The sequence below is a fragment of the Colletes latitarsis genome, chromosome 11 (assembly GCF_051014445.1).
Source record: "Colletes latitarsis isolate SP2378_abdomen chromosome 11, iyColLati1, whole genome shotgun sequence".
Classification (NCBI taxonomy): domain Eukaryota; kingdom Metazoa; phylum Arthropoda; class Insecta; order Hymenoptera; family Colletidae; genus Colletes; species Colletes latitarsis.
The window spans coordinates 10,720,802-10,737,694 of NC_135144.1; the positions used below are offsets into that span (position 1 = coordinate 10,720,802).

Below are 16,893 nucleotides of genomic sequence, written 5' to 3' on the forward strand. Positions count from 1 at the left end.
GTATAATTTTAACAAAATTCCACGATTTATCTTTGCAAGTAGAAGAAAGCAACTATTAACATTGGATAAAAACTACGGAAATATAATTCTTCTAAAAATGCTTTTCAATTCTATGTAAAAAATAGGAATTCTAATATTGCTGATTATGGTGATTAAATTTACTTGAAATTTGCTTTCTATAAATTTTTTTATAATATCGATTATAATGTCCATTGAAATAATTTTACTTGAAGGACAAGATACGAGGTTTTTAAAAATATGATTTAAGAGAAAAGGAATTATAGTATAATATTTAAAAAATTCCGCGAAGATTTATTTTTATAAGTGGAGGGAAACATGATACTATTAAAATTGGATAAAAACTACGTAAATATAATTCTTTTAAAAATACTTTTCAATTGTATCTAAAAAACTGGGAATTCTAATATTGCTGATTATGGTGATCAAATTTGCTTGATAATTCTTTGCTTTCTATAAATATTTTTATAATAACGAAATTAAATGTGCAACAAGACTGCGAATCTTTATGCATTTATAGGAAATTTAAAAATTATTGTATAATTTAAAAAAAAAATTCCACAATTTATCTTTGCGAGCAGAGGAAGGGAACTATTAAAATTGAATGAAAACTACGTAAATATAATTCTTCTAAAAACACTTTTCAATTGTATCTAAAAAACTAGGAATTCTAATACTGATGGTTATGATGACTAAATTCGCTTGAACTTTACTTTCTATAAATATTTTTATAATTCTATCGATTACGACATTCCTGGAAGTCTTGGAGGCTTCTAAAAACATAGGCTAACAAAAGAAAGAATTATTGTATAATTTAAAAAAAAAATTCCACGATTTATTTTTGCAAGTGGAGAAAAGGAACTATTACAATTGAATGAAAACTACCGAAACGTAAATATAACTCCTTTAAAAATACTTTTCAATTGTATCTAAAAACTAAGACTTCTAATACTGATGGTTATGATGTTTAAATTCGCTTGAACTTTACTTTCTATAAATATTTTTATAATTCTATTGATTACAACATTCCTGGAAGTCTTGGCGGCTTTTAAAAACATAGCCTAACAAAAAAAAGAATTATTGTATAATTTAAAAAACAATTCCACGATTTATCTTTGCGAGCAGAGGAAGGGAACTATTAAAATTGAATGAAAACTACGTAAATATAATTCTTCTAAAAACACTTTTCAATTGTATCTAAAAAACTAGAAATTCTAATATTGATGGTTATGGTGACTGAATTTACTTGAAATTTGTTTTATAATATCGATCGTAATATTCATCGAAATAATTTTACTTGAAAAAAAAATAGGAATTCTAATATTGATGGTTATGGTGACTGAATTTGCTTGAAATTTGCTTTCTATAAATTTTGTTATAATATCGAAATTAAATGTGTAACAAAACTGCATTTATAGGAAATTTAAAAATTATTGTATAATTTTAAAAAAATTTCACGATGTGAGTAGAACAAAGCATCTATTAAAATTGGATAAAGACTACGTAAATATAATTCTTTTAAAAACACTTTTCAATCGCGTCTAAACGATAGGAATTCGTTTGAACGTTGTCATCGAATTTACGAAGGGTCGAGTAAGAATCGTCGATTTCACGCCGATAAATCTTCCCCCGATTCGTCGATCCAGATTCCAATCATCGTGTCATCGTGCCAAGTGCGTTGAAATTGCTCTATATCGAAGGGACTATCGAAGACCGACAAAAAGCCACTGGTGCGCCGGAAATACCATGGAGGAGTCGTTTCCGTCGAGACGTTCCGCGCCTCGACGCGTACAGCGTTAAACGATCGGCCAGCTAATCATCCAATCATGTAATTATACGAGCGGCCGCACAGAATGCACGGTAATTAATGATCTCGTTTCGAACGGCTGCCGCAACATGGCGGCCTAACAGCTGTTTTCGTGCCTCGGATTTTTGGCGAGGAACGCGAATAATAACACACCGCTACTTCTTAACGGGAACGGGCAATGATTGACAGTCGTAAAAGATCCAGGACGAGCGCCTTGGGCTTTCTCGTCTTACGATTCTACGTTTTTCAATCAACATTCCCTTCGATCTTGCGTATGAGCCCACATACTGACATATTGTTTGCTCTCCAGTGTCATCAATTATGTTATTAATTCAACTTGGTGCAAAACATACGCTTTTAGATTTATGGGAAAAGAGAAAAATTGTTTATCGTTTGTACATTCTAAATGGACGTTTATCAATGTAGAATCGTAGAAGAGTGCTCCGTAGTACGCTCGAGAAAATATAACGAGAAGAAATTAATTCAGAGAGGCGTTTTAGGGTCGTAACCGTGCGTTACGTATATCGTAAACGATGGAGTTACCTCTCCGTTTTCCATAGGCGTTTGTCTGGAATAGAGGCTGGTGCATATGACTTCGTCGTCGCCGATGTAAACGGGTTTTCCGGAAACTGGCGGCGCGGAGTATCGCGACCAACATTCCTCGTCGCTCGGCGCGTAATACTGCCACGGCTGATAATTTTCCCCGTCGAGGGATCTCTCCAAAATCCAAGCTGCTGGTCGCGGGGAATTCGCTGCTTTCACTATCACGTATTCCACTTGGTACACCTGAAACCAAAATCGTTCGAAACGCGTTAGATTATTTTCTATAAATTGAAATTAAATGTGTAATAACTAGACTGCGATCCTTTATGTATTTATAAGAAATTTTAAAATCAAGAAAGTATAGAATTACATTCATGGGTTGAAACAACCCTCAACAAAGCTCTCATTTCATTAATTCTATGAATTTATTTGGGTTTTATTTAACTCAAACCAAATCGTTGGAAACGCGTTAGATTATTTTCTATAAATCGAAATTAAATGTGTAATAACTAGACTGCGAACCTCTATGCATTTATAAGAAATTTTAATTTTCAAGAAAGTATAGAATTATATTTAGAGGATGAAACAACCCTCTACAAAGCTCCCATTTCATAAATTCTGTTAATAAAAGCATGAATTTTCATAAAGATACGCAGTCTAGTGATAACTGTAAATCGAAATAAAAGGGACACTGCATAATCTGGTGCACGCTGTTTTATTTTTACGAAACAAATTATATTGTATGTGTAAAAATAAGTCGAAAAGAACGAATAACATTGTTACGTTTGGGCCTTCGTTTTGGAGATAATTGAATTTGATACGATATGGCGCGTCTGACCATTGATCGCCTTTTCTACTTGTCCTGATATCCTGGACGATATTAACCCTTTGATTATCAAATAATATATGTGACTTGTATATTTTTTCCACTTGGAGACGTTTACTGTGTTATTAACACTAGATTTACGGAACCGATCAATTTGAGAGGTTTTAGACCCTAATAGTTAAAGTTTCAATACATATTTGATAAGTTAAATTTGAACGAATTCAATATAAGTTTCAATAAAAATAGTATTACAATGATACGTCATATTCTCTTATTCTTAAAATCTAATTCAGTTTCAATTTGGTCACCAACTGTCGCTCGATTAAAATGAAACGACTGTTTGGGAACAAATTTAGGTGAATAAATACTCCCCTCTGAATTTACAAACCGATGTTTTTCTGGAAGTAGGACCTAAATAACTGTTTTATTTGCAATTTGGATCGAAGAAAAGCTTGATTACAGAGGCACAAATTGAATGAATTCACCATAAGTTTCAATAAAAATGGTATTGCGATGATACAACACGTCAATCTAATTTAGTTTCAATTTGGTTATCAACTGTCGCTCGATCTAATTCAGTCTCAACTTGTTTGCCAACTCAAGTGAATAAAAACGCTACTCTGTATTTACAAAACCGACGTTTTTTTGGAAGTAGAAGCTAAATAACTGTTTTCTTTGCTATTTGAATGGAGCAAAAAGCTTGATTACACAAGCAGAAATTATTATTGAAAATTTGTTGAGAGGTTAAAATTGAATGAATTCAACACAAGTTCCAATAAAGATAGTATTACAATGATCCAGCATGCCAATCTAATTTAGTCTCAATTTGGTTACCAACTGTCGCTCGATTACATAAAAGCGACTGTTTGAGACCAAACTCAACTGAATAAAAACACCACTCTGAATTGACAAAATCGATGGTTCACATTTTTTGAAATGGGGGCCAAGTAACTGTTTTCTTTGCAATTTGAGTGAAAGAAAAGCGTGATTACAGAGTCAGAAATTGTTATTGAAAATTTGTTGAGTAATTTGTCCCGTAGCAACGGTAACTCACGAGGACTACCGAGGACGCGAGTCGTGTCAGCGGACAGACACGCGTCGGATCGACAAGACAGGAGTCCGTTCTCTCGTCGGGTCCGTCTTTGTCGTTGTCGTTGTCCTCGTTGTGTCGTCGTTACGCCGGCATTGTGAGGCCGGGACCGACGCCCACTTTCGGACCATAAAGACAGATCGCATGTCCGCGATACCAGCGGGGTCCGTTTCCTTCTAAGGACTTGGGCCGGAACGCTCGATCGGAGTCCCGAGGAAGCGGGCTTCAATTATCCGATCCTTTTACTCCCTCGATAGCCGTGCGCATGTAGATATGCTCCCCGATTCTTCTAACTAGTCGGAACATGGAAATCTGCTTGTTAATATTAAACCTTGGGGGTCCAGATTCCCTCCACTCTGCCCGAGCAATCATCCCAGACTCTTCTCCGAACAGACTTTGCAGGACCTCCTTTAAAGAGGGCAATGGTTCCTTTTAGGTAGAAAGTACCGCATTTTTTAGGAATTCCTCCCAAGCAAACCGTTCTGAGGGTTTCACTATTTATTTAGTGTACTTTCGCGGCGTAAAAAATATTTATTTTGCGTGAGATGAATATTTACGTTGATGTTGTCTCTTGGTAGAAGAGAATTTTCTAAGTGGTCACAACTTTTGATTTTTCCGTCAAAATAACTCAATTATAATTTATAGTCGACTGAACCATGGTAGACTTTCGTTCAAAACATTTGTTCGTTGTTTAAAAAATCGAGGTGACTATGGTAATTAACAAATTGTTAAAACTGTGTATGAAACGAATAAAAATGGAAACCAGATAAATCAGATTTTGCATCGATGAGAGGAATAATTTCATTAATGTCGTCTCTTGGTCGAAGAGAATTTTTCTAAATGACCGATAATCTTGATTTTTCCGTCAAAATAACTCAATTATAATTTACAGTCAATTGAACCATGGTAGACTTTCGTTTAAAACATTTGTTCGTTGTTTAAAAAATCGAGGTGACTGTGGTAATTAACAAACTATTAAAACTGTGAATAAAACGAATAAAAATGGAAACCAGATAGCTTTTGGGGCGTAAAAAATATTTATTTTCCATCGATGAGTCGAATAATTTCATTGATGTCGTCTTCTGATAATAGAGAATTTTCCAAATGGTCGCAACTCTTGATTTTTCCGTCAAAATAACTCAATTATAATTTATAGTCAATTGAACCATGGTAAACTTTCGTTCGAAATATTTGTTCGTTGTCTAAAAAATCACGGTGATCGCGATAGTTAATAATGTGTAATAATAAATTATTTGATGAATGAAACGAACGAAAAATGGAAACACGGACCGCCAGAAGGGATTTAATCATTCCGTGCAAACGTAATCGAAAGACGCCGTAGATATTTGTAGACTCGGCGTAGAGGTCGACAGCTCGGATCTTCAGAAGCGGGATAAAGAGGAAAAGTAGAAGCACGACGTGCAAACGTTCCAAAGGCTAAATATTTACACTGGCTGCACGTGTTCATCTGCTTCGACTCGCTACCAGCATCGCGTGCCTCGTCATGGGGTAGGTCGTGTACAAGCCAACAACGTATTCGGAGTTCAAGGTTAACGTTTTTTAGTAACAAAGCTATTGACATTTTCTCGCCGACCGGTAAAAAAAAAAAACAAAAACTCGCTTACACGGTCACTGGCATCCAACAGTGAAAAACATTCAAAAACATTTTCGTCGACATTAACTCGAGAGTCGAGCTTCGAAGAGGTGTATTTTAAAAATAATATATGAATGTTTCGAATTTAATTTTAGTAGATTCTTAAAAATTTGTAACTATATAAGAACGATGTTTTTAAGAAAAATAACTTGTTTGAAATGTTGTCTAAATAGTGGTTTCAAATCACTGTCTTAGTCTTTCTAGATCACACTATTTATTTATGTTGAGTCTAGTAGAGTTGGGTGTTAGAGTTTCCGGATTAAGATGTTCGAAATAACAAATTTCAATCTGTCCTCGGAGTTGTAACGTTGTGGAAAATGTCTCCGAGCAATCACTCGGTTAAATTAAAAAATACGTTTGTTAAACACTCGTGGCGCGAGGCTTCATGAAGTCATCGAGCGAACGCGTCAATTTTCACAACGAATCGTGTGAAAAATGTACCGAGAACCGGTCTTCTCGGTTCAAGGGGCACCGCGTTTATCTTCGATGGGGTTGTCTCGTGTAAATAGTAGGCTCGATTGGATGACCCTGCAAGAAAACACGTCGAGAGCCATACTTGACGCACCCCAGCACGACCTTTCTGTAGTGCAATAACGCGGAGACCAGTCATGGTGCACTTATGATTTGATAGAGACTGCATTTCACCAATTCAGATCCTATTATAGATTCGTCAGTGCTAAGAACTTCGCTACAACAGTGCTAACTTTCGTTTCTTTTAACACTTAGTATACGATTATTACAATTTTTTACGCGTGTTATTTTTTTTTATCGTCCAACATGCACTTTTAGAGGGTGAAGATAATTCCTCCTCAAAATTTGGAAATATGGAATTCTTTGATCGGAAATACAGAATTTGAATATTTCAAAAATATTTTTTCTGCTTTCATTTTCTGATGAAGTTCCCTTGTTATCAGATACGAAAGCAACGATTCAAACAAGAGAGTTATTCTAATCAAAATTACTTTTTTTTTTTATTGACGATGGTCATTATCGATGGGGGAAATTTGTTGTTTCAATTTTATTTGATGTTTGGTATTAATTATTGTAACATTTGGTCTTATGCTTGCAGTAACCATGCTCTAGTTTCAGGCTCCGGTCACAACCATAAATACATGGCTCACCAGTTAGGTTATTAAAATAACTAGTCTAGACACACATGACCAACGCATAAAACTATTGAGTTGGACGGAAAGTGCGTTTTTATTACGTAGCAATAATTATACGAAAATATACGAGGAAGACAATAAAACATAAAATACAAGTATTTGTAACTATGGACTCATTTCTAACAACTTTTCTATCGTTTTGGATGTAAAAGGACATTTTTTATTCCCTGAGAGACACTAAAAGATTACAATTTATCAACACAATCGAATCGAAGCCGATCAGTATCGCTTAAATGCTTCCCTCGGTCTTTCAAACGTTATTAATGACTCAAAACGCGAAGAGGCGGAGGAAGGCATAAATCATGTAACGCAACAGAAAACTCCTCGACCAGAGGCTAAAACTAATTTAAAATATCTATAAAATGAAATTACAATGTAGAAACGATAGTCGCGAGACCGTACATTAGCTCGTACGTTCTCTCCTTCTTTAGAGAATGCAACTTCCACGTATACGGTAATCAGATATTACCGAATCGAGGACTACACAACCATAATTTACATCAGATGCTTACACGACGCATTAATTGCACGCTTGCAAGCTGAAATGAGCCTCGTTCGGAAGAACTAATTAATGTTAAACTCTGAACGTGGTCTACCGAAAAAAAGGTTTGATTTTTGCGTACCATTGTTTGGTAGCCGTAGAAATGGTTTCGAGGCTGTAAATCACGTTGTCTAATAAATTTCCGCGGAATCTCTGAAAGAAGTCCGGACATACTGAGGTTGTCGACGCGTCCGCAGCTGTAAGGGAAAAGAAACAGTTGCGTTCGCGGTAAACGCGCGACCGCTTCGAGGAAAATTAAAAGTGGTCGCAACTGCAAAAGTCACGCTCGATCTCGCCCGGAGCATCCGATGGAACACGATTTTTTTGCGTCACCGGGGAGAACAGTGGCGGAATTCTCGTTGCCGGGCCAGGAGAAGGCTCCCACGATCGACTCGACGACTAGTCGCCTTCTTCCGACCGCGAACCTACCTCAGAGCCTTGTAAGGACGCGGCCAGCATTAGCATCGAATGACAGAAATGGCTTTATAGTAGAAGCTCCGGAGATGAAGAAAGTCAATAATGACTGGACTCCTCGATGAGCTTCTCTAGAATTCCAGATCGTGCTTGGAAAAATGCTAAAAAGTAGCTAGCAGACATTTAATTGTGAATTGCAATTTTATATCGATTTGTTAAGCGTTTCAGTCATCAACGATCTCGTGGAACGTTTAGAAAGAGAAGTTAAGCGAATAAATTTCTGATATTTTCTTTTAGAGGTTTCAGATTGGTGTTTCGCCATGACAAATATGACCATACTCAGACTGGGGAGCTTTTTTCGCCCCCGGAGTGGCCGCGAGCGATTCTTCAGAAGTTGCCACATCCGAGAATTCTAATAAAGACAAGTGTCGCCCTTTCTTCGGTGAAGCTCCTCCGAGGCCGAGGAACGAGTCTCGACGCAAAGAGGAACACTTCAAGCCTTACCGGCTCCGAGAACCGTCTGTCCGGTAAACTTTCTTGCCGGTGCACCTCCGTGCACCCCATTTACGGTCCTTGTAACATAGCACACAATGCCAATTTATTAGTGGTGCCCCTTAGCCTCGGTTAAACGGGGCCTTACGGTCTTCCAGCGCGTCCATAAAGGGCGACAATTCGGTCCGTGAGAAACGCCATCGCGGTCACCTACTTCGACTTTCACGAACCTCAAAAGTTCTACTTTCTATACTATTCTAAAAGTACAGTTTTGAAAAATAAATAAATAAAGCACATTGCCCTCGTAAGTAAATCTTAAAATACCAATGCGGGTTGATCTCTGTTCTTTGCACAGGAAAGTCGTGAAAGGATCAAATTTATGTTAGTATTATAGTATATTTATTTTAACAATCATCCTCCTAAACGAAAACACGATGCTATTACAAAATGTGACTTTTGACTCTTCTCAATGTTTAACACATCATTTTTACCCTGGATTTAACGGAATATAGTGTTTTATCAGTTTGGTGTAACAATATCAAACATTGTTAAAAGTTTGAAACTATGATACCAATAAGAATCGTGACTTCTGACTCTTCTCAATGTTTAGTAAACAATATTGTGACTGCAGTTAACAGAATATTGCATTTTTCATATGATACATGAGTTTGATGAATCAATATCAAACATAGTCAAACGTTTGAAACTATGATACAGAGTATGGTAGTTTCCATGTAATATACAGGGTATTCGGCCACCCCTGAGAAAAATTTGAATGGGAGATTCTAGAGGCCAAAATAAGACCAAAATCAAGGATACTAATTTGTTTATTGAGGCTTCGTTATGAAGTTATAAAAACATTTCTGGTCACACAGTATATTTTCGGTAAAGAATTTTTTTCTAGAAAGTACGTACGATTTCGGGGGAATGTGTATTCACAAAAAATGATTGTAATTGAACTCTGCAACTAAAAATAATTTTTTTAGAACGATTTTAAATTTTTTAATTTGTTCGAAAAATATCACACCTACTCGAATTTTTTTCTCGAAAATGCGTAGGATTTCGGGAGTATGTGTATTGACCAAAAATGATTGCAATTGATCCCCGCAACCGAAAATAATTTTTTTAGAACGATTTGAAATTTTTTTTTTTCGTCGAAAAATTTAGGCAGCTACCCCCTGTCGATTTTCCTTAAAAATTTGTTTTTCATTTTTAGTAATTTTGTTTGACACCCTATAGAAAAGTTGTCTAATACTTTTTTATAGGTACCCATGAGTTCTACTTCAGAAAAAAGTTTCATTGAAATATATTCACAATTGTAGGAGTTATGGCTGTTTGAAAATTGGACCATTTTTATGGAGTTTTTCTCATTTTGCGGTGTCAAGGACCAACTTTCGAATATTTTTGCAATTTAAATATATTCTACACTAAAATACGCGTCGTTTGCTTTTTTAAACATTAAAATCCTTCAATCCGTTCAAAAGTTATGACGTTTTAAAGACACGCACGAAATTTTGGAGTGACATTTCTGGCCTGAAATTAGATTTTCGGTAAGGAATTTTTTTCTCGAAAATGGTTAGGATTTTGAGGGTATGTCTATTGACCAAAAATGATAGTAATTGACCCCTATATCCAAAAATAATTTTTCCATGAATGATTAGAAATTTTTTTTTCGCCAAAAATTTTCAGCACCTACCCTCTGTTGATTTTTCATAAGAATTCGTTTTCCATTTTTAATGAATTTGTTTGACGAGCTACAAAAAAGTTGTCTAATAGTTTTTTGTAGTCATCCATGAGCTCTACTGCAGAAAAAAGTTTCATTGAAATATATTCGTTATTGCAGGAGTTATGGCTATTTGAAAACTGGACCATTTTTATAAGGTTTTTCTGATTTTTCGGGGTTAGGAAACAACTTTTCGAATATTTTTACAATTTCTACATATTCTCTACCAAAATACACGTAGATTGCTTTTTTAAACGTCAAAATCGTTCAATCCGTTCAGGAGTTATGGCGTTTTAAAGATTCGCAAGAAATTTCGGAGATCGATTTCTATCCAAAAATTATATTTTCGGTGAGGAATTTTTTTCTCGAAAGTGGGCTTATAATTGACCCCTGCAACCAAAAATAATTTTTCCAGAACTATTTGAAATTTTTTAATTTAATTTGTTAATTACTTTTTAGTGAAGCCTCAGTCAAGAAATTGATATTCTTGATTTTCGCCTTATTTTGACCTCTAGAATCTCCCATTAAAATTTTTCCCAGGGTTGGCCGAACACCCTGTATAAGTTTGACGAATCAATACCAAACATAGTCAAACGTTTGGAACTATGGTACTATTAAGAATCGAGTCTTTGAATTCTCTTCAGTATTTAGCATACAATTTTACGTCTGGAGATAACATAATATCGTATATTCCATATAATACATGAGTTTGTTGTATCAATATCAAACATAATCAAAAGTTTGATCCAATACACGAAAATACATTCTCTCTTTCAACATCATTGCAAACAGACTTTTCTCTTTGTCCCTACTAATGAAGATTAGCAACGAAACGCGTCGAAAATTTAGTATCAAGCATGGAAGTAAAGTACTCGGAGGCACTCGTTAACATTCAGAGGAAGAACAATTTTGAAAGAAATAAACAACCTGTTGTCCCGTTTTTGCGTCAGCCTGGAGCCCCCGGGGGCTCTAACGAGAAGGATTGCAATCGCTTGCAATCCTTTGGACGACCGCCTCGTTACAAGACGATACAAATAGTGGCGGTGGTAAACGATTGTACGGTCGCTTATTGTTGCCGACACACGTGAAACAGCGCAACGTTCGCGTGGGACAACCCTAACACAGCGTATCTGCATTCTGTGTGTGCATGCGTGCTTTACGAGCCAAGGTGTCGCTCCTCGAGATCCTGTCGCCGATAGCGACACGACGCGAGATCTGTTTAGGATACAAGCTCCTCTAGTTCTTCTGCCGCCTTCTGCTTCTTCTCTTCTTCATTGTACCGAATGGAACCGACGTTTATCGCGCGACGGCGGCGAACGTCGTTAGAAACGGTGAAAGATGGTGCAACGATTCCGAAAAGTTGCACAGAAAACGGAGCCTCGAACAGTTTCTTGAAAATGCCTCTGTGAATTACTGGTGGACGTAATAATTTCTTTTTAAAATGTACATATCTAAATATCTTTTGCGTAATCGGTATGTTCTAATTAAGTTTCGTTGGAAAATTTAAATTCCGTGCTCATCGAAGGTGGTAACGCGTGGGATTTATTGAGAATTAATTTTAGGACGACCACGCCTTCAGAATTTTAACTCTGGAGTACAAATGTGTCTTCGATAAATTATGTAATTCGTCCCAGGGTTTGAAGCTGGAAATAAAACAGTTACAAGAATTAATTGGCATTTCGTCCATGTTCTACCGGTGAACTCGTTAGGTGAACCTTGAACGCAACTTTTATTTCGAGGCTCCAAACCCGGAACGAATTATGAAATTTATCGGGACACGTCACTGTGGCCCTAGAATTAGCATTCTGAAGGCGACGTTGGTAAAAAATATTCTTCAAAAGTCGTGTCTTTTGCTTATTGATTTATTTGTATAAAAGAGCGACTATTGAAACTTCAGATTGATGTGAATTTTAATCACATACAACTTACATTGAATTTTTCCGTATAGACAAGCCAAAATGTAAGTCGAATATCTATGTTTTATTCGCAAGTAGAATTTTTCAAAATCTCCTACAAATTATTCCACGTAGAAGAATTAAATTTGATGTTCTAAAAATTACATTGTGATAACGACCAAAGTATGAAGGTGGAAAACTATCTAAATATTGCAAATTCATATTTTTATCAATACAACTAATGAAATGGAAGATTCATATTTTATTTCATATTTCTTATATCTTTGTATATCGAGTATATTTTGTAGTTTTTTGAAAATTTAAACTTCCTAATAGCATAAATATCTGCAATCTGTTAACAACCATCGTGAACCAAATGCAATTCAGCGGGTGTCGATGGCATTTTCAATAAATTTCAAAAACTGTTAGGGTAAAAGAATGTAAATTACGATAGGAAAAAGAAGAGACGCGAGAAGAACGATGCAGCAAACCACAAGATCTCGTAACCTTATATTCACCAGAAATCCTGGTCGGTCGTCGAATCTGACGTCTAGCCGACATGAGCCTCATAATCGGATTATGTCGTCTCGCGTTACCTTAAATCCATCTGCAATTAATACGTCCACCTTCTACTTGGTAACGCGATACCATCCTAAGTCCGGTTGTTTCACGCTTACACATACGTCCAGTAAATCGAAACGTGGTAGCCTGCAATGTGACAACCCCATCACAATAAGTTGTACGAGTCAACTGGCACCTACGGGGTGGCCCAATAACGTTTCTCACTGGCCACCGATTACCAATCGTCCTCTAACATCCCCCTACAATGTTCTTCGACTATGAAAATAATCCAAACTTTAGTATTTCATATCGTATTCTTTGTTTTTATGAATTTTCCAACGAAAGAAGAGCTACTATAAAATTGGAAAGGAGAAAAGAAATATGACAACCCCATCACAATAAGGTTTACAGTCAACTGGCACCTAAATGGTGGCCCAATAGCGTCTCTCACTGGCCACCTATTACCAATCGTCGTCTAACATCCCCCTACAATGTTCTTCGATTATGAAAATAATCTAAACTTTAGTATTTCATATCGTATTCCCTGTTTTATGAATTTTCCAACGAAACATGTTCTTCGACTATGAAAATAATCTAATCTTTAGTATTTTATATCGTACTCTCTGTTATTATTAATTTTCCAACGAAACAAGAACCACTATAAAATTGGAAAGGAAAAAAGAAATATGACAACCCCCATCACAATAAGGTTTACTACGAGTTAACTGACACCTAAAGGGTGGCCCAATAACTTTTCTCACTGGCCACCGATTACCAATCGTCGTTTAACATCCCCCTACAATAGTCCTACATGTTCTTCGACTATGAAAATAATCTAATCTTTAGTATTTTATATCGTATTCTCTGTCATTATTAATTTTCCAACGAAACAAGAATCACTATAAAATTGGAAACGAGAACAGAAATATGACAACCCCCATCACAATAAGGTTTACTACCAGTTAACTGGCATTTAAAGGGTGGCCCAATAACGTTTTTCACTGGCCACCGATTACCAATCGTCGTTTAACATCCCCCTACAATAGTCCTACATGTTCTTCGACTATGAAAATAGTCTAATCTTTAGTATTTTATATCGTATTCTCTGTTATTATTAATTTTCCAACGAAACAAGAACCACTATAAAATTGGAAAGGAGAAAAGAAATATGACAACCCCCATCGCAATAAGGTTTACTACGAGTTAACTGACACCTAAAGGGTGGCCCAATAACGTTTCTCACTGGCCACCGATTACCAATCGTCGTCTAACATCCCCCTACAATAGTCCTACATGTTCTTCGACTATGAAAATAATCTAATCTTTAGTATTTTATATCGTATTCTCTGTTATTATTAATTTTCCAACGAAACAAGAACCACTATAAAATTGGAAAAAAGAAAAGAAATATTTAAACAATCATACACATTTATAGAACTGCTACACATAGTAAGTTTGTTACTAGAAACGTCAAATATTACCACACCAGCGTGTTAATTCTTTTTTCGAGCACGTAGACTACCAAATTCTGAGAACATCCAAATTTAATCCTCCCGGCTCTCGAATCGTTCTGAAACGCTCGCGACAGCTGTCGTCTCCTTAATACGTATTTCCGAGAAACTAGCAAACCCCGTGCATCTTGTAAAATCATAATTAATATTTCCGTTAAGCGCTGCGTATCGTTCTCCACAATACCTTTCGTGTTTATAAATACGCACAAAGAGTCGAGCGTACCTTTGTTTGATAAAATTCACGCTTCTTTGCGACACCCGTTACGTACGATCCAGATAGAGATCTACCGGTGGTGCCTGCAGGCTTCCAAGGTAATTATGTAAAAAAATTCGTGTTAGGTTCAATGTACTTTTAACATCACTGAACGATATTGAAAACCTATTTATTTACGCGATAACTCGAGTTAGATTCACGAAGTTCGACTGGGGGAAAAATTTCAAACGAAACTTCGGGTCGTGGAGCTTCGGTAGATCCGAAGAGTCGCTCGAAGCGGCGTCTGGCGGGGCAAAGGGACGCGTCGCGACGCCTGGACAACTTCTTTAAGACTTCCTGGAGTTACCGTGACACGTTCATGCGTTGTTACCGCGTCCGCGGAGCTCGTATGTGGAAAATCAACGAGCGGACACCGCGCGGTCTGCCATAGAGATTCCGAGTCCTGGTCTTCTGCCAACCTGATCTTGGCTTGGTCCGCGTTTCGTACCGGCGCGATCGCCAAAATTAATTCACGTGCGTGCGTGGCGATCGGGCAAGTGTGCGACGATCTGGACGTTAACTAGAAACCCCGATGCGCGTGGTAGTGAAATTAGTCTAGAAGCGAAAACACGAGGAAGTGCACGCACCTCGATCCGATATAAACTTCCGTCGAAGACGGGACCAAATGGTGGCTCCCACTTAGGGCTATTAATCTTTCGCGGTGCGCGGCGTCGCGTATAATATCGGCCCCTTTGAACCTCCGTGGCGGATGATACGCCGAGACTGGACAGCAATTTCCTCGTAATTATCGAAAGAAAACTCCCCTACGCGAATTCTTCCGCGGGTAATCAGAGTTTTGCAAAATCGAATTGCTCCAGGAATTATAATTATGCCGTCGTTTAAATGGAAATTAAATGAACAGTGTGCAGGAGCAAACATATCAATATTTGCAAGTGCGAAGGTTATTTTGAAATTACGTATTTGTACAAACATATAAGATCTCGTTACAGAATGTACGAGTTACCGTCCAAGCTAAAGAGGAGTTTACCCTCCCGGTCAATTATCAAAGATGACGTTGTCTAATTTATTGCATGCATTGTGCACGTTCAAAGAAGGATGGCTGATAGCTTTGTGGTACGAACGCGTGTATAGCTCCGATACGTTCAAGCGGTTTCGGGGCACGATTGCTCGTTACGAGCGGAATCGCCTTCATCATCCAAGGAAGTCCGAAGAAACGTATTATCGAATGCTTTGGGTGGTCCAAGACCGTCGATTTTACAGCTCGATTTGCTTACTCGAGAGTTCTCCTGTGAACCAGCCTGCCCGGCGGCCATTAAGAAAGTCATCGATGAAAATGCCGATTTATCGTCGCCCTTCTACCTTCCGTTTCTATAATAATCGCGTCCCTCGTTTTGCAATTCAAAATTAAACTATTGAGATTGTTTACTTATTGTATTCTTCACACTCTGCATCCAACAGATTTCAATTCGTCTGCGGTAGAAAACTTCACATAGAATTGATTTGGATTACAGTAAAAATTGAATTTTAAAAATCCACTCTTTCGTCTGAATTCAGAGTGGAAGTCGATCGAAAGTTATTTTTTCGCGTAAAATCAAACGGGGTCTCGATGAGGATTTACCTCGAAGCCCCAATCGATATTTAGGCTCGAATCAGCATCTCGGAAGGAAGGGAACCCTCTGAGGGGTCTCCCTCATGGATCGCAGAACGTTCACTTTTTTTCTCGTGCCGTTTCTTTGCTTAAGGAACCACGCCGCGAATACTTGTACGTACGATTGGCTCGGTGCCAGAGGAGCCGAAAGTATGCAGGTACCGTGTACAACCTGCACAGGTAAATACCTGCTCCACTATACCTGCGGCGCGACATAAGGCCGCCTCCATAAACGGCCCGGTTCGTACTGCGTTTATTCTTTCTCAGCCCTTTGCCCTTCCTTACTCGCACATCCCCTTTTCGAACACTCGTGCATCAAATCGCACGGAAAACAAACAATATATTACAGTTACTCCACGCTCTTACTCGTCCACTGTAATGGTGGTTCGTCATAAATGAAAAGAAACTTGTTTCTTGTGAATTCTTTCCATTTATTACTTCTATTTACGAAGTAGTTTTTTTTTAATATTAATGAGTTATTAATGCTCAGTTACAAAACCGATAGGGATAATATAAAGAGTACAACGATAAAAAACAATATAGAAATTGTAAAAACATGTAATGCAAACTAACCAGACTAAATTCCAATTATCTGGCACACTTGGGACTGGGGCAATGCAGGGAATTCAAATATGCTGGATAATTGGACTATACCTACATATGAAGTGATAAAAACTAGGAATATAATAGCAGACGAGATATATGAGTAAACGTTACATCCAATATATGTTTTCGGCCCATTACCGACAGGTTACAGAAATGAACACTAGAGGAAGTGAGACAGAAAATG

The 16,893-nt window shown here is 37.3% G+C and overlaps 1 protein-coding gene across 1 annotated transcript in view; it reads right to left on the minus strand.

Moving 5' to 3' along the window:
- LOC143348260 (laminin subunit alpha-1-like) overlaps positions 1–16,893 on the minus strand; it is a 218,853-nt gene that overhangs the window by 189,088 nt on the left and 12,872 nt on the right. Inside the window, exon 3 of the mRNA XM_076778275.1 lies at positions 2,369–2,611. Coding sequence (XP_076634390.1) covers positions 2,369–2,611 — 243 coding nt within the window. The remainder of the gene's footprint in view (positions 1–2,368; positions 2,612–16,893) is intronic.